Source organism: Amblyomma mixtum, chromosome 7 (genome assembly GCF_055824585.1).
Source record: "Amblyomma mixtum isolate Tamu chromosome 7, ASM5582458v1, whole genome shotgun sequence".
Classification (NCBI taxonomy): domain Eukaryota; kingdom Metazoa; phylum Arthropoda; class Arachnida; order Ixodida; family Ixodidae; genus Amblyomma; species Amblyomma mixtum.
Window position 1 is genome coordinate 130656162 of NC_143018.1, and position 22607 is coordinate 130678768.

Here is a 22607-nt window from a genome sequence, read left to right on the forward strand (position 1 = left end):
TGCTTGACGGAGCCTTCAAAAATCTGTCGATCTGGCGGACTGAAACAGTGGCCTAGCCGGCAACGTTACCTCGCTTCTATCTTTTCCACTTCTTTAGGGTTATGTGAAGGACCATGTCTACTGCATCCTGACAACTACGCCACAAGCACTCAGGGCTGAAATTGCGAAACATTATTGCGAGATCCTCGGTAGTCTCATCGGTAACCTAGTGTTACTCAGTAGCCTGCGTTGATTGCTACAAGCTGCGGGTAATTTGTGCATACCCTTTACGCTAATATCTCTGCTTAGGGCTCTTGGGAACCCCTGCCTGTTACAGACGTTTGTGCGAAGACACGCACTATGAAATTAAAAGTAAAGTACCCTGTCCACGAGAACGTACAACAAACGCCAAATCATCGGTATGTCCCCTTTTAACTTTCGTTTCCTTCATGAGAAGCACCCCATTTACCTATTATTTTCGTCCACGCTAATGTCCGTGAACTTGCATAACTCCTTGCATAAATGTTCATAACTACTCGTAAATATCACGATGCTCTATTGCTGATACATGATATTGGCACCGTACTTCTGTATGCATTCTGCCAGCATGAGTGACCATTTATCACCAAAGATACTGGCTTTGAGCAACTTTTCCTGTCTGCATCCACTGGCGCTTATCTCGGAACCAGGCGCATCGCGACGGTGCTTCGTAGTCAGCTCAGGAAACACAAAACACGGACGCTTCACCGGGTCGCGTATCACAGCGCTGTAATGGCGGCGCACTGGGGCGCAGGGAGCATACTATTACATGGTATTTATTTAATTTCGCGGTCTTTCTTTTTTCCAAAGTAAAAAAGGCTACGCTAAGGGTACTTAGTCGGAAAAAGCTGGCTGGGAAAGTGTGATGGTGCTGGGCGAGTTTTCTAGTTACGCTTGAGCGTTTAGAGTAGTACTTAGGAAGTTAAATAATTATTGTGGACAAATTATTAAAGCTGGCAAAATAAACACATACTAGCGCGTACTTTACATAAGCCTGAGAACGTTCACTGCATTTCAGTCTGCATTTCAAAATCTTGGTCCATCATAGCCAGGACAACCTTAACAGAGTTGTTCCTTTTAATCATATGTAACGAGGCGCTTCGAAGTCACAGTCGCTTGATAGGGACGCTGTATTGTAGTCTTCAGAATAACTCGGACTACATACGTTTGTTTACCGTGCGGTAACACCACGCAGTAAACTGACCTCGCTGCATTTCGGCTTCAACTAAATGCGGGCGCTGCAGCCGCAAATTTATCCCTTGACCATGGGATCAACAGCCAAAACCCAAGCCACGGATTCCGGCGGGCTTTGATATTGTGAGCAGTACATATCCCACGCTGCATGTACTAAATGCTTTGGTTCAGCTTCTTAAATCTTGTCTCACTTATGCGGTACTATTTAAGGTGACGTGGATGCAAAACCCTGGCGTTCTGTGTCACAGAACTGGTCGAGAGTGTAGAGTAATCATTAAGGTCACGTGCCATCAAAGAGCCGACCAGAGGATAGAGCCACATTTTAAAATCCATCACCTCCGACGGAGCAGGGATGCTGCGCCAGTATCGACATCACTGTCGGAGAGAGCAGGCTTTGCGAGGGCGTGTCATGCGGCGGGGGGAAGGGGGGGGGATATGGTAAACAGATAAGATGGAATCAAACTGGCGGTGGCACTTACAGAACAGCTTCAGTAGCCCCTGCATTGGACCACTACGCCACCGCAGCAGCTGCACATCGTGCGTGTTTAACTGCCATTCTCACGTGCCAGTCTGCACTGCACGTGCCTCTGTGATTTGGATGTCGCCGTATTCATCAACTTCAATCCGTGCGCAATGAGCACAGAACACACCGCTATCGCATTGCCCACTTAGGTTGCTTTAAGCGGCAACATAATTTTTCTTTATCACCATTACGCTCCGTTTCGAAGTGTTCAATGCGATTGTATTAGCTATCTCTACAGTTCTTACTTCTCCACAACGCCGTGCAGATTTGGATTGGTATCCGCATAGGATAAGGGACGTTGGAAGTCTACGGGGGGAGGGGCAGGGGTGAAAAAAAAAGCATCGCGATTTATATGCCATGAAGACAGGTATCGGTAGCACCTTCTCAGCCGCTCCGGTTTCCCCTTTGAATCTCGTGCAAAAATGCATCGTTTGATTATGTTCTTTACCATCATCAATGATACCAAAGAAGAATTTCACGCAAATATGCAGTATTACAGAACACGACAAAGCAATTGCACTCCCTCAGTGCAGAACCAGTGCGTACGAGATGTTCTTTCCAAGTACGATAGCGTATTAGAATTGGTTACTCGCGATGTTGCCTTCTATCATCGCCCGAAGCATTTTATTGCGAAAGCAATACTACGCCAGGTCTAACCACTCGTCCAGTGGTCTGTGGACCCCCCTGCTCCTCGAGGGGCCGCCGCCGCGCCTAACAGATGGTGTGACATCAGCCTCTCCGTTGCTGTAGCGACGCGTGACGTCAGCTTGCTCTCTCCTTTGACGTTGCACGCGCGGCACTGCTACAGTGCCTAGAATACTTGAAGTGTGCACACCGCGCCGCCGGCTCTGAAGCCCCTCCGCGATGCGCAGGAAAGAGAGATCCAGGTGGCGCTGACACCCGCTTACACGTCCGCTCGCTAAGGAGTCGTCTGCTCTTCGAGCTATAAATCGGCCGCGTTTGGCGACGTACCTTTAAGATACGCTGCGTTTTTTTCTGCTCTTAATGCTACTTGCACGTGTGTGCGGCATCTTCATTTGCCAATCATGTGTGTGGTGCCAACGTGAACGAATACTTTCGTTAATCGACCTTTTTTTCCGCCGTAAATTTCGTTTTTGCAGATCGCTTTCGGATCTCATTTTTTTGTCTGCCCTGCGCCTCCTTTAGCATGTTGATACAGTACCCATCCGAGGAGAAATGATGCAGCGGTCATAGGCGCAATGAAATTGGAAGCATTTAGCCGGAGCGGGGTGTGGTGGCGCTATCAAAAGGTGACGTACCGTCGTCAGCTTACTTAACACGAACGCTCGATTGCGCGTCCTGCACTGATAATACAGCCCCTGAGCGCTGAGTCCGAGACCATGCTGCACGGTGTGTTTGCGGCGGTTGAAGACAGCTCGTGTTTTGCTTCCACTATAATATTGTCTCAGCCGCAGCGGCCAGCGCCCAGCGGCGCTAATGTCAGTGGAAGACACACGCTCGAGCGCTCGTGTTAGGCGTGCTGACGATTGTACATGGCGCAGCAGGCGGCGCACGAGAAGGTAAAGCTGGCAAGTTCATTTCGGAAAGAGTGAACTGGAGAAATACGATCTGGTGGCAATTGCATATTAGTTTGTATGTTTACTTGCCTGAGTTTATTCCTGTTTTTCTTCTATGATGAAAAAGAAATCTGTGCAATACAATACATTTTTATTTCACAAATGATTGACATCAAAGCATGGAACAAATTTCTAAATTTCAGGCAACACTACAGATGTTGTCAGCCAGAACAAAACATACTGGGCATTATCTTTGAAAGGTTGAGGATGCAGGGTAGGTTCAACATGAGTTGCTGCCATTCAAGTTGTTCGTCTGGGCTTAAGGAGCTTCCTTCTTTCACTTGCCGAAGTTCTATCTTTATTGAGGGACTTCGTAAAAAAATGAAGCCTAGTAAGAAGAAAGAACTTCACTATGCTGCTTGTAAGTTCCTCCTGGTGTGCCTGACACCCAACACGGGGCACATTCTGCATGACGTGAAGGACTTCCACCATACTGTCACGCTGCAGCTTGTTCGAACTGAACCACATTGTAAATACATCTTCTAATGCTTCCACAAATGCAAATAGGTGGACCGATGGATACAGAAGGCCTCCTTGATCACAAAAAGCTGTAAAAGAGGAAAGACCCTTATCCGTGTCTTCAGCAGATGTTAAGAGCTGCTCAAAACATTCTCGACACTTTGTAACTATCACCCTCTTTCGAGCCACATATCCCGCTAGGTAATAAGTTAACCTGGCGTCACTCGTCTGTTGTGAGTAAACATGGTCAGCAAGTTCAGACTTATCAAGGACACTTGAAGCCTCATCAAGCTTCCCCTCATCAATCAGGGTGTCTACATGGTTGGTGGCTTCATCCACTCCGACTAAGGACATGAGAGCACCTCCCACACAGTTTCCTGTTTCCAGTGCTTTTACCAGGTTATAAAAACTTAAGCAGTTAACTGCTGTTAGGAATTGAGATGACGTTGGATGGTCATTACATCCTGAGAACTGCCTAATTATTCCAAATAACTTTTCAATGGGGTCTTGGCTGAGACGTGAGGTTAGCAAATACTTATAACCGACACATTCAGTCAGATATTCAAGTAGTTCCAGAGTGCCTTTTAGCGTAACTCGAAGGCCTTCAGCTGTACTGTGTGACAAAAAGCCTGCCCGGTGTTTGCTTCCCACCTATTGATGTAGGCCAGGGCATTTTTCAGCACTGCTTCTTGTTGAGAGTTTTTTCTCAGTGCTGCTGAAGGCACTCTTGACGTCATGACAGAAATCAGTTTCTGCATAAAGGTGATGAACTGTTCTGTTGGTCCTATGTACGTGAAGGACTTTGAAATTTCCTCTTTGTACAAAAAAAGTCCGCGCAGGACCTCGGCACTGAAGAGGTGAAAAGCATAGTTTACTTTCATTTTTTCGAAATTATTTGGATTCAAGTGTACATGAGTAATCTTGGGCATAGCTTTAAGTGTTGTTGCACACTTATCCAACTGATGGGCTACTCTGATTGGTCGCACGTCAACATGACCCTCTGGTGTTTTGTAGCCCGCTTTTATAAAGCCATTTCTCACGCATTTAACCAAATGCGGAAAATCTGACAGAAAGAAAAGGCGCCTTCGATCGTCAGTAGGGTGTTGTATTGATGGCCTCACAGCTGCAGCAGTACCGTGTATGCCAAACTGATGCCACATCGCCCGGTTCCACGACGCTCCGTCACAGGTTATATAATTAACTTTAAGACCTGCTTTCTCTGCCAGAAGAACCGCTTCCAAAATAATCTTGGAAAGTAAATGGGCCTTCACGTTCCCTCTAGACGCAAAAACGCCTAATATTTGGTGCCAGGACCCAGACAAGGGCTGAAACATTATAACCATGCCATGGTCACAAGGCACATTCTTTTCATGGCTTGGAGTGAACGTTCCGAGGTCCACAAAGCCATCAATTTTTCCAGTACCTTGGGCCACTGCAAAGTTTTCAGCGAGTTTCATTTCGTCGATTATTAGACCCCCATGGCACTGAAACTCATCCATTGTTTCGGTTTTTTTTGCAATTCCTGAAAGAACAGTAGAGTTAAAACCAAAACTGCTCTCATACTTCTTCATAAAATTTCGGAGGCAAGAGCGGCTGGGAAGCATAAGAATTTTTTCCCTGCGCACGTGCTCATACAACCTTGGGCTCTTAATACGCATAATGGCACATTCCAAAACCCACTCAGAGCTGTAACGCATGCCCTTTGGGGATTTACGACTTTCAGCTTCGAAACATTGAAGGATGGCAGCTTTCTGCTTAGGAGGAAGGTTGCTGATCTTTCTCAGAAGTGCCGCTTCCTCAATCTTCTCATTCTCCGCTTTCATTTCCGAAATGATCTCATCTAACGCTTTCACTTTGGCCTTCAAGCGCCGCACAGCTTGAGTTTTGGCTTTCACCTTTCTAGCAAGGTATGTTTTTGATTTTGTTTTCTTCTTCCTGCATCTCTGATTGATAAGGATCCTCCGGAGATGTTTACAGGCCACACACCGCTCAAGTGAGGCTCCTGTGCATTTCTTGTTATAAATGCACCTATTCCACACTGACAATTTAGAGTTGGAACTCGCGAATGGGAACTCTTCAAGAAACCCTGCGCCTGAACATACATGCAGACCATCAACGGCCTGAAGAATGGAAGGTGGGTCGCCAGGCTCGTCTAGGACAAGTTTCACTCCGCGCACAAACACTTCATGTGTCACCGTGTCGTCTGTTACAGTAAACAACACAAGCTTCTCGGCGCACACGAGACTCATGTCGGGTCCGGGTATGCACACACTGTACGCGACCTTCAGAGGCGCACCACAGAACACGTGCTTTCCCCAGCTCTCTGACGGGAGGGCAATGTCCATGTGGTTGAAATGAAGTCGAGGCTCAGAAATGACCGTCGCGAAGTCATCCGACTCCTCACCTGGCAGCGGCTGGAGTACCTCGCTCATCCGTTGTCGCTTTTCTGGCACAGTAAGCGGTAGGCACAACCTCTCCTTAGGATTTCTTTTCCTGGGAACGGGCTTTGACAGGTAGGATGGCACATTCGGAAAAATGGTCGGAATGGCGCCAGGCAGAAGGACCGGCCTCGTTCTCTCAAGGCGCACGGTTTTGCCGTCAATAAAATGTTCAAAGTGGCGCGACACGAACTGCTTGTCGAAGTGCAGCTCGCAGACGGCAGCGTTGCGCTCGAGCGGCTTGTCTGCTCTTGGAATATTGCGCTGCCATTGCTGAAACACGTCCTCTTCTTTCGGCACACCGAATAAAGACAACTTTTCCTTCGACGATTTGTACCCGCTCTTGCAGCCGGGTACAAAGCAGTGACTTTGTCGTCGACTCATTCTGCATCCTCAAGGCAGCATTTTGATGAAAAAACAGCGCAAAACACACACACCACACACGCAGTCGAGCATCCAAGCATGTATTTCAGGCGGCGGCCTGACGTGTAAGCGGGAGAGCACGCCACCTAGCGGAAGCATCGCCAAGCGGCGTCAACGCTTCCCATAGGCGCCGCTTATCGGTAATCACACTTCAAGTATTCTAGGCACTGTAGCACTGCCACGTAACGTTGGCCAAAGCGGGTCCCTCTATAGGGACCCACACCTCAAGTTTGTCGCAGCGCCAATGCGCACTTGCGGCCGGATTGGGAACTGCTGGTGAGCAGCGCCGCCGGCGCAGCGCATTCAGCAAGCTGCGTTTGGATGCCTACGCGTGCTGCTCGCGCTGTTTTTGCGCTCGCCGGTGTCTCGCAGCAGGCGTTCAACGAGGAGTTGTGGCACATTTCTCAGTATGGCGGGAGCGACCGCGCGTCGGGCGCGGCGGTCGAAGAGTGGCGAAAGGTATTGTTGAGTTGTCGGCTGCCACAACAGTTCTATAAACACCAAAGGCAGAGAACCGCCTGTGAAGTTCCATCGATTCCCGGGAAAGTGGTACGAGCAAAAGAGGCGGCAAGCCTGGATTACTGCCGTCCGCAGAGTCAAGTAAGTCTTATTTTACTTTCTACTATGGCGGATGTTTTGCTTTTTAACGCCTGGCGATTCTGCATAGGGTTCCAATGTGTGCTAGCCGACTGAGGTGACTAGTTTTCATTGTAATTTAGTAAGGAGTATTTTGCTAACCTACCTCGCGCTGATGAATCCAGTATTTGTTTTTGTTTTGGCCAAGAGTTTTGGCAATAGAAGTGCATTATATGCTGACGCTTGCGAGACACAATTACTAATGTTGTGCTCCACATCGCTGGGGCTGCGTTGGCGTGGTGTAGTACGGGCGCCATGAAGCTGGCGAGGCTGCTCTGCTCTCGTCGTCGGTTCGTCGTTCTCGCTGTGTCGGGCGTGGGCACGCAGTAGTGGAGACAATCTCGAGAGACGGCTAGACCCCGTGTTCTCAGGTCGTGGCGCAGGTTGCCTTGTTTTGTTCGACTGTCTCGTACGCTGGCTGTGAGTACGGCTCTGCCGCGCTTCCCTCGCCGGCTTCCTACTTTCAAACGTGGTTTTCTTGGGGTTCGGTGTGCTCGCCGCCTCTCGTTCGCCAGCCGCTGGCCACTGTTTTTGTCTCCGCGGCCGCGGGACGCTGTCTTTATCGCCTCTCTCCGTTTCCGCTGCGCTTCTGTTTAATTCTGTTTAATGACCGCGCCACTTCGGCCCCGCCGGCAGCTTCAAGCTTTTCGCGGCGACACAACAGGATGACATGGTGATTAGCTTACAGTAAATGTGCTTGACCAGAATCTTGTCGCTGTGTATGCGCACGACCATTCCACTTTCGGGCTCGTTTCCTCCCAGCAGCATTTCGTCGCTGTATCTATATTAGATTAAAAAGATCACAGTAGTAATAACATTAAAATTATTACTTATGAATATTTCACCTTTGAATTGTTTATTTATGCTAGAAAGGATGACTACGAGCCTAGCAGAATGAGTTGAAATAGTTCACCTCGGTTGCATGCTTTGGGAACCACTGTTTCAGATCCACATATATACGTATTTTCCTCATTTAAAAAATTGTTCGACAATAGCGCCCAGGAGTAGATTTCAGTCCATCTTTGGGAGAACTACATGATTTGAACAGATATGCTGCTTGGTACTGAATGTTGCATGCTTGATTTTAACGGTGTTTCTCTTGATCCTTGGCGCAGCCCTGATGAAACTCCATGGATACCTACAAAATCATCACGAATTTGCAGCACTCATTTTGTGGACAACTGCAAAAGTGATATGAGTGAGCATCCGTCGTACATTCCAACTATTTTTCCACCACTGTACATGAAGAAAGCGCCTGACCGAGAAAGAACGCAAAGGTAAGACTGCCACTGAAACTGGGAATAGAATTAGCAGCCACTTTTAGTAAACGTGTGAGGCTATGGTCTATGCACACTGTCAGAAGCGGTAATTCATTGCACTGCATGGAAGATACGTGCTTGCTACAGCTTAACATCGCTGTTACATTTTGACATTTCGCTTTTGCCATTTTTGTTCAATGCAGGTGTCAGCGGCGCTTGATGCAGGCAGCTTCATCTAGTCTACAGAGTATACAAATGCAACAATTGGCACCATCAACCACAGAGGCAGTGTCAGCAGCACCAGTACTAAAAGCTTCAGTGAGTGCAGACAGGACCGAAGACGAGCACGAGCACCAAATGGACTGGAGTGACAAATCTGAAGATGGTGGGATACCGCCAAGTGACAAGGATGATCTGCAACACTCATGCAACACTCCATACAATTCAAGTTTCCCCATTACTTTTATTGTCACCATACAAAAATCTGTCTTTGTTATAGCATGTGGGTTTCAGTGACAAGACATTCCAAACAAAATTGGAAGCCATGCATGCACTTTGTCCTTGTCATTTACCGCAGCAGCTGCATGCCTGTAATTGCAGTCAAGATTGAAATAAACTTGTCTGCATGATGCTCTCATCAGAAAACATGGTTTTACTGGTTTCTGCAAAGGCTAATTTTCTTAAATAGGCTCCTTGAGGCATGAAGACTGTTTTTGTCGCAGAATAGTACCAGCATTGATGAAAATAGCAGTACAGGTGAAGAAAAGTAAACAGGAACGTCGAAATTCGGGCTTCTTGGTTCATGCTTTGAAGCAATAGCGCAAAGAGTGTGTGCCTCCTCGTTTCATGGTCCCTTGTCTTTTTGCGTTACAGTTTTGAGATAATAGCCAATTAATTTCTGATAATCCATTTTTTTTAACTATCAGAGGCACCTTGCTGGAATTGGAAATTTTTGGCCAATGGTTTATAGTAGCCATATGAATCTTCAGAATTTCGAAAGTGCAATTCTCCTCAGCGCTATGGCCAAACAAATTTTGGCTGCATCTTGCCAAAATACTCTTTTGAAAAACATGAAGGCAAAGCAACTCCTTCAGTGCACGTAACTAGTTGAAAGCTGAATTTTATTGAGCCACAGCGCGAGGATAATCGTGCTATCGAAACTTTAAAACCCAGTGAGGCTCATATTAACGACTGGCTACTAATGATTAATTGGAACTAGGTGTCTTGTTCTCGTGATGAGTTAATTATCAAATGTAGTTATTCGGCAAACTAGTTAGCTTCACTGACCTGTTTTCTGATGCGCACAGACTCTGGTATTGTGCCGCAGAAGTCTTCTTCATACCTCAAGAAGCCTATATTTTTAAAAAACAACTTCATCTTCCCTTCATGTGTCCATTACAGTATTTGCAAGTGACCAGATTCACTAGACTAGACTAGATTCACTAGGCAAGTGACTAGATCAGACTCGTAGCAACAAAATTCCAAACATTAAAATACTTCCTCAATGGTACACTTCTATTATTTCAACTGTAATGTTTGAGGTCATTTCGCCTGAAGTAACACTCTCACGGCTGACGAAGCCCTCAGTACAGATGAATGCTCAGGGCACAAGATAGGAATCATTTTTACTGCGATATACCACACTGCTGTGACCCATTATTTTGCAAAATTTAACACAATGTATTCTCACTTTGGAGCACACAGTGCAATGTACGGGCTTAAAGGTAATCTAACAGTGGAATCCAGTGATCACAGACGAAGGATTTTAGCACATATTATCAAAAATTGGAGAAAGGTGAAAACAAAATCGGAGTAAGAAGCTAAAACAATGTTGGAATAAAGAACTTGAAGTAAAAGCGCTCCAGCTTTGGGATAAGCTCCCAAAGGAAAAGCTCATCGCGAAGTACACTTACTATCACTGACTGCTTGGGTGAATACACATACAGGAGTGATCTCTGTAAATTTAGTACATACAATGATACTTGTACCTGTGTGTAGTACTGATGTGTTTTCTTGAGTGTGATTACGTTGTCAGTGAATGTGTGATAGGGGAGATGGCACATCCTCAGTTCATAGTCCACAAATGGACAGTCCTTAAATTTGTAAGTGCACTTTATCTCGATGAGCACTGTTTCGTCCCCAATCCTGACCAGTCCGTCAGGGCTACAACAGAGCCAAGGCTGCTGCGGCAGCACCACCAATCCTGTCTGCAAAATCCAACATGGTTATTAGTATTTCTAAAAAAATTTACAATACTCATATTGTTTAATAAAAGAGGAGGGCATGGATTGCAAAACAAAGCAGCTACACACCTGGACAATACGTGCTTCAAGTTTCTGTTCCAAGCTCTGTCGCGCTGCGCTTTCTGTCTTGATGCCTGTCAAATAGTAACGCATGATAGTTAAGTACTAAAAATGTAGTACACACATGAACTCCAATAAGCGAACAAATCATGACTGGAAATAGGCTACCATACTTGAACATCATTTCCAATTTACAGGGTTATCATGGATTTAGGAAACCAACCATAGCGCATTGCAGGACTTGTGTAGGAGGTCACTTTTGAAAGTTGGTGAGCAGCCTTGAGAAGACCCTCATCACATTTTTTTTTGTCATGACTGCGTGAGCTTTAGCAGCGCTGATCCTGAGCCTCCGTTCCACATGCCACCTAGATAACAAAAGAGAAATACGTAATGTTGACGGTCTGATATTCACGCTTTGTGCAATTTCTCTGTGAAAATCCACTATACCTCGCACAGTTCGCCTGGCCCTGGGTAAGAATAGGCAGGTCGGCAAAACTCCCATGTACCAGTATTTTTTGCTTGTATTTTTCTTTTTGATCCAAACTGAGGTCAGATAAGAAGTCCTGCGGTCTCGTCTTCTCATCGTCTATAACTTCAAGGTGATGGTAGACTGGCCTCGTCAGCATCGGCGCCAACAGGTCTTCCAGGAGCTCTCTTTCGACAGCTTCCGAAGCTCTCTCAATAATGCCATCCAGGACTTCTTTGCAGATCAATTCGTCTGTGTGTTGGGTCGTAAGCTCTAGCGCTTCTTGTAGTGGACACACAATCTCTGGATACTTGAGCAGCACAGTACGTGTGGCAGGCTTCACATCTACGTACCTGGCTTTCTGACCTGTTTAATAATGCGAGGAAGATGAAATGATGTCACACTTTGTGTCTGCAAACTAAAAGTGTTCAGAACACACCATTGGCAGAATGCACTAGCCTTATTGGAGGACTAACTATATGAAAGTCTATTTGACAAAATACGTATGACCAGCCACAGAAATGTCGTTAGAAGAAAATGAGGAACTTTTTGAAACGGGCTGGCTAAGCAAACTTACTAGGCAACAAGTCCATCAAGTCGTCTGATGAAGGCCTCATGTTCTTGCTGCTTGGTTTGCCCCATTTTTTAGGCTGGCTTGTGCATGACTGCTCTTCATAAGAATTGATGAAAAAGCACACAGCAGCAGCGTGCTTACAGTGCCCCTTGATACCAGCCTTGCAAGTGCACTTGGCACGGGAAATTGTAAGCTGGCGTTTTAGAGGGCATGACCATGCAAGCTGCAAAAAAAAATTGCGGAGGGCACTTGAGACTACTTAATTCTCTGAGTGCGGAAGGATTTGTCTCATTGTGGGCTACTATATATATTTAGCTATATTTGTTTACTAGTTCGCAACTAATGACATTTTAAAGGCCTCAGCTTCTAGACCTTTCCACTAAAGGTCTTTATGTTAAGTAACCCTAGGTAAAATTCCTTAGGTCACTCATTTAGCATGAAAGCCTTTGTGTCAAAGGCATTTACGCTGAAATTCTTAATCTAAGGCCCAAGCCTTCAGAGTGAATGCATTTGGCCCCACGGCCTTCATCCTAAAGGCATTTCACCTAAAGCTCTTCAACCGAAAGGCCTCCCTTTTTCATCGGAAAAGCTTTTGAACTCTTACTTCACGTGCCACTGTATCTAAGAAATGTCATCGATAGGAAAGGCCTCGACATAAAGAAGCAAGGCTAGAACTGACAAGGGAATGGAAACTGGTGGACATTGCACAAAAATTGTTCTGGATGGTCATGCGCAATGATCATTTGTACATCGAAGTTCGGCACTGATGCCCCTCACGAACACATTTATTTATTTTAGGTATTTAACAGTGCTCTTAAACCACATTTGTTTACTTCGTTTGTTCGCGTGCAACGACCGAGACACACATCCAAACTAAGCGCACCAAATGGTTGCGGTCGCCGTACATACAAAGCTGAACGTACTCTTGCTAAACTTCTCACGCTGAAAGGTAAAAAGATTTACCTCAAATTCCACGTCGTAAACGATGTTGTCAGTCACCTGTGACACACACTTCGCCTTTACGAGTACACTGTTCTCCTCAACAATTCGCTCAACGCAGTGCACATGGGCCACCAGCAGCTCTCCCTTTTTTATGTTCGCACTGCGAAAAAACCACTCACTGTCAACTATTTTCTTGAAACCACATCTAAGTGTGTACATCGTTGCACACTCGACGCACTACGGTGTTCAAGAGCGAGCGAAAGAGCGCGAGTATCAAGCGCGCGTGCGAAAAAGGCCGCTTTCACAGAGGCGCGAAAGGCCAGGCGAACAAAGCAGGAGCGCGAGCGCGCGAAAGAGATTTCGCCGACAACGGCATCCAAGCGCGAGCCCGCGCGCGCGAGAATCAAATTTCTCTCAACAACGGCATCTTCGCGAGAGCGGCGCGTGCGGAGGAGGACGAGCGCGCGCGCGCAAAGCTTTTTTTTTTTCCGCGCGTCGACACGCAAGCGAGCAGGAGCGCTGGTCGTCCTGCCCGCCCAGTTACGAGGAGTTGCTCAGAGAGGGCGCTTTTCACTGGCGTCCGCGGCGCCCTCTGGCCGAGACCACCGACGTCTTCGGCGCGCTCTGACGGTGCTGGCGTCGAAACAGAACATGTGCCTATGCTACGCCGGGCGCGTCGAAGCCGCCAACCCAGAATGCACCGCGCGCGTCGTCTGCGGAGCGCGTAGCCGCTTCTCGGAGGCAGCAGGCCGGACGAATGGATTTCTGCGCATGCGCGCCGCTTGTCGCTCGTCGCAGTCTCGCGTCGACGCGGTTGGAGTATGGGGGGGGAGCGAATGTCTGCTCGGCGCAGTGTCGCCAACGTGACGTGTCCGATCACAACCGCCGCGCTTGCGCGCGCCGAGGACATAAGAGCATAACGGAGCCATCACGCCGCAGCGATCGCCAGTTGCGCATGCGCAGTAGCGGCGCATAGCTAGCGTGCCGGGGTCGCTGCCGCGCGGTCTCCAACGCCTCTCTCTCTCTCCTCGTTGATTTCGCAATCCTCCAGGTTTAACCAGAGCTAAACCACTGCCAATTTTCATCTGCAGTGAGATAAAACCAGTAAGTTTTATGTATTGGGTTTTTATTCTTGGTGAGTAAGTTTTTGATGATTTCTGCCCTCATGCAAGTACGGCGCTTTTTTATTTTTGTTTGTGAGCTGCCTTGTAGCGCAGAAGTTTTACTGTATGCCTATTTCCTTTCTTTTCTTGTTGTTTGCTATCTGTTACAGACCGCACATTTTCTACATGTCATATACCCACTCTTGCCCTGGCTACCAAAAGTCGGCGGGCGGTAATCAATAAAAAAAAACGGAAGAAAATAAATCACACTGCACTGATTTGTGACTCGCGGTTACCACATGATGGCGTCACAGTAAAAACTTGAGAGAGTGGGGGCGTGGTGTTCAGAAAAACAGTACGGGGCGCAACGGAAAACCACAGAACTTTTTTAACACTTTCGAAGGTGTCTAGCTGCTACACTAGCTGATTAGGGAGGCATGTGTAGCACGCAACATAGCGTCCACGTTGTGCTGAATGACCAAGCAGACCTTTAACGGCGACCCAGTGTGTTTTTTTGGTTTTAGTGCCTAATGTGTTTAGTGCTCGGGTCGCGTTATAGCTCTGTTTTGAGCGGCAGTATCTATAACAGGTAATATGAAATAAATCGCCTGGTCGAACACAGTGTTTTTTTCCGTCTACCTGTTCATATGCCCGTCGTTTAAGCTCTGCTTTATGAAAGAGTACCAGCTGTTCCTACCCAGTTTACGTCTGCAAAACTAGGTGTGGCCTAACACGCGCCCTGCAGGGTTGCTTCTGATTCCTTGCCCTTGGTATGGCTTAGTAGTCAAAAAGTGAACTTTCTCACTCTCACAACTTGGCTATGCACTTTGCTGGCAGCCAACTCAAGCCATTCTACCTCGACCTGCAGCGCTCACTTTACCTTGAACGACGTAGTAGCACTGGGACGCCGACGACGCAACTCCCGGGAGACCGAAAGTGAGTGCATTTGTTTTCTTGCACATCGCTCGGTTGCTGTTTTTTGTGCGGGTGTCGCGGAAAGCCGCACGCTTTCCTACCTACCCCATACTAGCAGCCCGCGTTCTGTATCCATCCAGGCAGTCTTCATCAAATATCACATTTTCTGCCCTGAATATTCTCGAGGAGTCCGCTGCGGGAATAGAAGTGCAAATTTCCTAATATATGCAATCTTTCGCCCAAAGAATTGGTGCATCAGCTGTCACTCAGCGATCCATTTCGAGAGATGAAAAGTTGGCGTATATTTTTAGCTGCGGCGGTTCAAATTCTAGAGCGCGAAGTGAACAGAAAAAAGAAGCTGTGCAATTATTAGTACATCGATTATATAGTGAAGTATTGTAATGGTTGTAGTTTCATAACCATGGTACGGGGTTTTATAACTTTGTGACGGAAGCACGACGATATTTATCCCGAATTGAATTATGGGTTTAACGTCCCAAGGCGACTCGGGCTATGAGAACGCCGTAGTGAAGGGCGCCGGAAATTTCCATCAACTGAGGTTCTTTAACGTGCACTGACATAGCACAAAAGCGGTCTCCAGAATTTCAGCTCCACCGAAATTCGACCGCTGCGGTCGGGATCGATCTCGCGTCTTTCGGGTCAGCAGCCGAGCGCCATAACCACTGAACCACCGCGGCGGCTTTTACCTCGAATTATCCAAATTATTTGCTACTGCTTCAACGTATTGCGTGATAGTAGCCCTAGCATTTGGACCTTGCCTTGGAAGTTCCATTTGCGAGCTTTAAATTTAGCACGGCTGAGAACAGCGGTTGGTTGTCTTCTTGTACGACTCTAAAATGTCCTAGCTGCTATCGCTTCCGCAGGTCTGTTAACTACTGTAGCGATCATGTTTGTCTAGAGTGGTCGTGAGTGCTGGCAAATAGCCACTTTAGCTCCGAACTTCGCGTGCGACGTATTGCAACAGTCATGTGGTTCGAGTTCGCTTGGTCAAATACGTAATGAGAGTGGATGCTATAGCATTCTCGGCGGACCGAATTACAGGGTGCGTGATGTGCGGGTCCCAAGGGCAGAGTTTGCAAGATTCTTCACCGAGGACAACGCATGACGAAAATGCATTCCACTGCGAGGACTCCGCACACGATGTTGTGCCGGAAAGTGACGCGAGGCAAGTCTAAAAGGACGCGAACCCGAAAAACTGGCTGTGGCTTAGCTCTGTTATGCCAGGATATACGTAGCGTGAACTGAGAGCGAGGCGTCCACCTGTCGGTGGACACCTGAACCAGAGAGAAACCGCATAACTGCCCTCTTGGAACAGTGGACAGCTCAACCGTGCTTTAAGCTAAGTGGCGGTAGTGACAGGTGTGCGCTGCATGCGTTGGCATTGACAATGTGGGGCCAGAAACGCGGCGCTGAAGCCATAGGCCGTCCGCGTTCATTGTGTTGATTGGCGTTGCTGTTGACAACGTTTTACACACCGGCCATTTTAAGGAAAGTTCGCATAATGGCTCCCTGGTTCAGTGGAAGCCTAAATCGTGCTTATAGGTACGTGGGGTGGTGAGAGAGATATGGACTGCAGGCACTGAGAAGGTTGCGCCAGAAACGCGGCGCTGAAGCCATAGGCCGTCCGCGTTCATTGTGTTGATTGGCGTTGCTGTTGACAACGTTTTACACACCGGCCATTTTAAGGAAAGTTCGCATAATGGCTCCCTGGTTCAGTGGAAGCCTAAATCGTGCTTATAGGTACGTGTGGTGGTGAGAGAGATATGGGCTGCAGGCACTGAGAAGGTTGCGCCAGAAACGCGGCGCTGAAGCCATAGGCCGTCCGCGTTCATTGTGTTGATTGGCGTTGCTGTTGACAACGTTTTACACACCGGCTATTTTAAGGAAAGTTCGCATAATGGCTCCCTGGTTCAGTGGAAGCCTAAATCGTGCTTATAGGTACGTGGGGTGGTGAGAGAGATATGGGCTGCAGGCACTGAGAAGGTTGCGCCAGAAACGCGGCGCTGAAGCCATTGGCCGTCGGCGTTCATTATGTTCATTGGCGTTGGCGTTGTCAACGTTTTACTCTCCGATAATTTTAAAGGAAGGCGAGCGAGCGCGCGCCTTCCTTTGAAAAATGATTTTGAGGAAACGAAATGACACATGTTGAGACGCGGGCTCTCAGTTGCCGTCGGGACGCGGGTCCGCTGTCGCCGACCAGCCGGAGCAATGAAGAGACGAGGGGGTTAAGGAGCAGCGTGAAAAAAAAAGGTATATGTATTTACATATTTACAAGTAGCGAGAAGCACGATACATGGCACGATCTATCTCGACAGGAAAAAGACAGACACAGGAGACGGGAGCCCTTAAATAGAGTCGGCACAGACTCCCGCCCCTTTTCGTCCAATCAGGCGCGTCCTGTTGGCTGATTGGCCGGCAAGGCTTGAACGCCAACCCGGGTAGCGTTCCCGTAGCTGTCCGGCCCGAACGCACAACGCGCTCCACGATGACGACGCGCAGGCTCGGAGAGACGCCGGCTTGGACGCCGTCCTTGGGGAGCGTCTCTGTAGCTCACCGGCCGAACGCGCAACACTGGGAGCGTTCCGGTGTTAGAAATTCACGTTCACAACAGCTCGCCCCCGCCCGGAAAATCGTGCACGAAGGGAAGAGGTCCGCAGCCACTTCGCGAAGTGCCGAGGTCGGGGCTTAGTCTTTGTCCGCCGGCCGTCATCGGCTCGCCAACCGGTCTCTTCAGGTCTGGAAGGGAGGTGGTCTGGACCGAACACAACAACAGCCAGCAAATGCCCTTCCATCTCCCCAGAGATCTGCCAGGCTTCTATACTACCAATACTTTCGCTGACAGGCGACAGGTTCAATCGCGAGTGCACTGTCGCATCACAGACTTCGCGAGTAGAAAAAAAGAAGACTACAAAACAGAAAAAAAAATTAACAGCCCGTCCAAATCCCTTCTATTCCTTTCCCTTTTCAGAAGCATCGGCTTAAGCCATCTGCGTTGGCGTTTGCCTTTCCTTTTTTGTACTGAACCTCGAAGCTGAATTGCTGCAGAGCAAGGCTCCAGCGCAGGAGGCGACCATTTTTGCCCGACATGCGTTCTAGCCAGGTTAGAGGACAGTGGTCCGATTGTACGATGAACTTCGTACCAGACACGTAGCAGGCAAGTTTTTGTATCGCCCACACCATTCACGCGCATTCCTTTTCAGAAGCGCTGTATGCTTCTTCCCTGGCAGTGAGCTTCCTGCTTACATAAAGGATTGGATGTTCGTTCCCTTGATCATCGGTCTGGCAAAGCACAGCACCCATTCCCCTGTTGCTCGCGTCACACTGGATTATGAACTGTTTTGTATAATCCGGGGACTTTAACACGGAATCCTTCTTGAGGGCTTCCTTTAGAGTGAGAAAGGACTAAACCTCAAACTGACAATGTACAGAAGTATAAATGCGAGATCCAATCAGTTTGAAAACCATGCTTAGATTCAAGGAAGGTACTCGCTTCTATTCTTCAGTCGCGCCCTGCTCGGTCGCTAACCGACAGTAGCTTTAGCAGGCGGTACACGACAAAAACCGAAGTTCTTAAGTGGGCGCTGACCCCTGCGAGCTCCAGACGCCGAGCAACAATGATTCGTTCCGCCCTCGGCCGCGCGTCTCCAACGCCTGAGCAGCACATGAAAAGTTGAACGCGAGAGGGAGAGGACGATCGAATATGAAAAAAAGGCCTGGGTGCGTTCCTTTCTCAGTTCCTGAACACCCTTCCTTTCCTTTTTTTTTCCAGGCGCGCGTTCTGTTGCATTCTTTCAAGTGGTAGCAGTGCGCGCTTCTCTGTGGCCCACTGCGGGTATCACTCCTCGTGCAAAAACTTCTGCAGTGTCGCCACATTGGGGCAGGTGGCTTTCGCTTTCTTTGAACCCGTCTAGTCAGTTTGGCCTGCGTGCGGTGCCTATCGCATCTGGAGTGCCGTGGGGAAAGTCTTGCACGATTACAATGTTGACGTGCCTTCACCCTTATGACGTTTTTGGCCCGTCCTTTGTCCTTTCTCTGTGGACTACCCCTTGGCTTGGCTCTCCTTGCACGCAGCCGCTTTCCGGAAACTGCCCTAGCTGTTCTTTCTTGCACACCTCCCTTTCTCCTGGTGCCTTCACCCTTCACATCTGCTTTTTGACTCAGCGCCGAGCCGTCTTTCCCATCTGAATTTGAACTATCGGCTCGCGCTTTCGAAGAGTCACTGCACGTCGTAGCCACAAATTGTTCCGACTGCACTTTACTTTCCGCTGAGTCTAGCAGCCTGCTCTCCTGAGGATTGCTATCCGACCCCATGAAACTAAGTACCTGGCCCGCAACTCTATCTGAACCACTCCCTTTGGGTAACGTTGCGTTCTGGCCTGGCGCTTCAGCGACGCACTCAGGTGACTCACAGTCACTCTGATTACAGCAAAGCGCCTCCAATAATTGGCTAGTGTTGCTCACCAGCCGCATCGAAGGAGCGTCTCCTTTGAATCCTTCACTGCGCTGGCCTGTGAGCTCACTACTCTCTTCCTGAGAGATAACTGACTCACTTATAAAAGCAACATCTACTTCTGGGCTTAAACCTTCCCTGCCGTTACTTCCCTGAGCAACGGTTGTGTCCCCAGCTGACCAAGCGGGGTTCCTAGGCTGGTCGCTGACACACAGATGGGAGCGCTGCCCCCTTTTATCACTTCGGACTTTAGCGTCCGCCTCTCCTTTGGACGGTCGTCCCCTTTTACTGCTCCGGCATTCTTAAAAACTGGCTTCGCGCCTGTTTCGTCTGCTCTATGCCTAGCGGGGTACATTTGCTTGTACCTGTTGCTTGTACCACGACTTTCAAGCAACACGCGGCGTGACGCATACTCTTCCGCGAGTTCAGCAGCCTTCTCAACAGTGTTTATCTCGGCCCTGTCGAGAATCCACCAACGCATTCGATCCGGAATTGTGTCATAAAACTGCTCTAGACACATGCATTCCATGATCTTCCCTGCGTCCCCGTGAACGCCTGCGCTCTTTAACCACTCCACTAAGTTTGTTTTCAAGTTATAACCAAACTCGAGGTAAGACTCTTCTTTACACTTAGTGGCTCTTCTGAAACGCTGGCGAAAAGCCTCGGCAGACAGGCGGTACTTCTTTAGGAGGCTTGCCTTCACGGTCTCATAGTCCTCCGATTCTTCCGCACTCAGTCTCCCGATCGCGTCCGCTACCTTACACGGCAACAGGCTCGATAGTTGCTGTGGCCACCCATCTTTCCCAAGATTGTTTTTTTGGCATGTCCTTTCAAAGTTCACCAAAAAAATACCCATGTCCTCGCCTAGCTGGAAGGGTTGCATGAAATCTTTAATTTTGATTGTTTCCCTTCCTCCTGGGCTGGAGGATGGTGGCTGAGCGGCGCCGGCTTCGGCTCTCTTCGACTCCGCGTCCAGTTTCTTTAGGTCAATTTCCTGCTGTCGGCGTGCTAACTCGAGCTCCTTCTCTCGAAGCTGAAGCTCTCGATAGCGTTGCTTCTGTTCTAGCTCGCGCTGTTCCTTCTCAGCTGCTTCCCTTTCCTTCTCAGCCGCTTCCCTTTCCTTCTCAGCCGCTTCCCTTTCCTTCTCAGCCGCTTCCCGTTTTTCTTCAGCTGCTTTCCTTTCCTTAATCAATTCCCATGTCTCGATAAGCTCTTCATCGCCCGCACCGCAATATATTATTGCCTCTATGATTTGCGGTTTCCGCACGGCCTTCCCAAGTTCAACCCCTAATTCTTTGCTGATCAAAATTAGATCCGGCTTTTGCAAAGATTTCAGGTCCATGATGCGCTCAGACACTCGACCGGTCCCCTATCTCTTCTTAGCAATGCGTACAACAATCAGTACTCACAGCACTGCCAAAGAAAGCCTGCCAGCATTGACGCTAAATTCAAAAGCCTGGCAAAATACCTCAGGGAAGAAAGGTCGGACACTCACAGAGCCACGATCATGGGGTCCACCAACGTGGGAGCTCTTGCAACTGCGAACGCTGCTAGGCGATGCGAAGAGCTGACTTCGATCCCAGCGCTGCCATCCAGTTGTTGAGACGCGGGCTCTCAGTTGCCGTCGGGACGCGGGTCCGCTGTCGCCGACCAGCCGGAGCAATGAAGAGACGAGGGGGTTAAGGAGCAGCGTGAAAAAAAAAAGGTATATGTATTTACATATTTACAAGTAGCGAGAAGCACGATACATGGCACGATGTATCTCGACAGGAAAAAGACACAGACACAGGAGACGGGAGCCCTTAAATAGAGTCGGCACAGACTCCCGCCCCTTTTCGTCCAATCAGGAGCGTCCTGTTGGCTGATTGGCCGGCAAGGCTTGAACGCCAACCCGGGTAGCGTTCCCGTAGCTGTCCGGCCCGAACGCACAACGCGCTCCACGATGACGACGCGCAGGCTCGGAGAGACGCCGGCTTGTAGGCCGTCCTTGGGGAGCGTCTCTGTAGCTCACCGGCCGAACGCGCAACACTGGGAGCGTTCCGGTGTTAGAAATTCACGTTCACAACACACAGTAACTGCCTAACATATCTCGAAGGACACCCGAACCGCGCCGTAAGGGAAGCGATAAATGAGAGAGTGATAGAACAAAGAAAGAAAGAAAGGTGCCGTAGTGGAAGTCTCCAGAATGATGTCGACCACCGAGAGATCTTTAACGCGCACTGACTTTGCGAAGCACAGGGACGCCCATCGCATTTCACCTCCATCGAAACGCGGCCGCCGCGGTCGGGTTCGAATCTGGGTACTATTACGAGTCGTGGTAGCAGCATCCCACCGCTGCCACCAGTTGTTGCGAGTCGTGTTAGCAGCATCCCACCGCTGCCACCATTTGTTACGGCTCAGGTAGCACGGTCGGGTCGGGTCGGAGAGGGGATGAGGGAGGTCGGAGACGAGGTTACGGGAAAGACAAGAAAAAGAACTTTATACAGGTAAATTTACATTATATACAAACAGCAACTGAGAGAACGTCTCAGCAAGAGAGTCTCGAAAACAAGGAGCTTGATGACGAGAAGCTACATGACGATGAGCTGGATCGTCAGGAGCTACTCGGCCGTACAAGGAGCCGAGTTTTATAGCGTTTCCTTTCCCTGGGCTCCCTAGATGGGGGCCGGGCCTGCCGAGGAAGGAGTGTCCAGAAAAGTTCACGGTGGCACCCCTCACACTCTCTCTCATTAGGGAACACGCCCCCGTCACGTGTTGAGATGGAGAGGATGCCGTCTACGTCGCGCAGACTCAGGAATGTCGAAGAGCGGCGTTCCCGCGCTTTTCAAGTGGTCGCACGTGCAGGGTCCAGGCTACGTACAAGTCCACGCGGTGTAGGTGAACGCTCGCTGCTGTTAGCATCTTGCTGGAAGACGGATGCTGCTGTCAAACTTGATGACTGGACTCAGCTGGCCCCCAGGCCCCTCGGAATGTCATGTACTGCCGGCCTTGGCAGCTAACTTCGTTCTGTAGAAGAGGGTGCACTGCAGAGCTGCACTGGCTAGTTGCGGGGTGGATTACTGACGCCGCTTCCGTGGCTAATTCAGGCGTTAACCCCGCTCGTGCCCTTCGTGACTCGTCACCGTTCCGCTGCAACCGCGGCGATTTTTCCTCACGACGAAGGCGGAATGTAACAGTACTCCGGCTCATAAGACGAGCGCTTAACCACTGAGCAAACACGAAAGGCCCCAAATCCAAACTGCTCGAAGGCGCCTTATTACGCAATACGGACGTGGTTTTGCTCGA

At 48.9% G+C, this 22607-nt stretch overlaps 1 protein-coding gene, 1 long non-coding RNA gene and 1 pseudogene across 2 annotated transcripts; 1 reads left to right on the top strand and 2 right to left on the bottom strand.

The window, feature by feature from the left end:
• Nucleotides 1–4376: 4376 nt before the first annotated feature.
• Nucleotides 4377–6738, bottom strand: LOC149337593 (uncharacterized). Its single transcript, XM_089554466.1, has one exon. It carries the CDS (start codon nucleotides 6612–6614, stop codon nucleotides 4377–4379), a length of 2238 nt encoding a protein of 745 aa, XP_089410592.1. The 5' UTR covers nucleotides 6615–6738.
• Nucleotides 6739–8413: 1675 nt separating this feature from the next.
• LOC149337594 (uncharacterized) lies at nucleotides 8414–9182 on the top strand. Its single transcript, XR_016284641.1, has 2 exons — nucleotides 8414–8566; nucleotides 8752–9182. It is a non-coding gene; the product is annotated as an uncharacterized LOC149337594 (long non-coding RNA).
• Nucleotides 9183–11053: 1871 nt separating this feature from the next.
• Nucleotides 11054–11934, bottom strand: LOC149337595 (uncharacterized; annotated as a pseudogene).
• Between the last annotated feature and the right edge of the window lie 10673 nt (nucleotides 11935–22607).

What these genes read in the sequence shown, in the direction of transcription:
- LOC149337593 (XM_089554466.1), bottom strand. Translation starts at nt 6,614, where the DNA reads ATGAGTCGACGACAAAGTCACTGCTTTGTACCCGGCTGCAAGAGCGGG.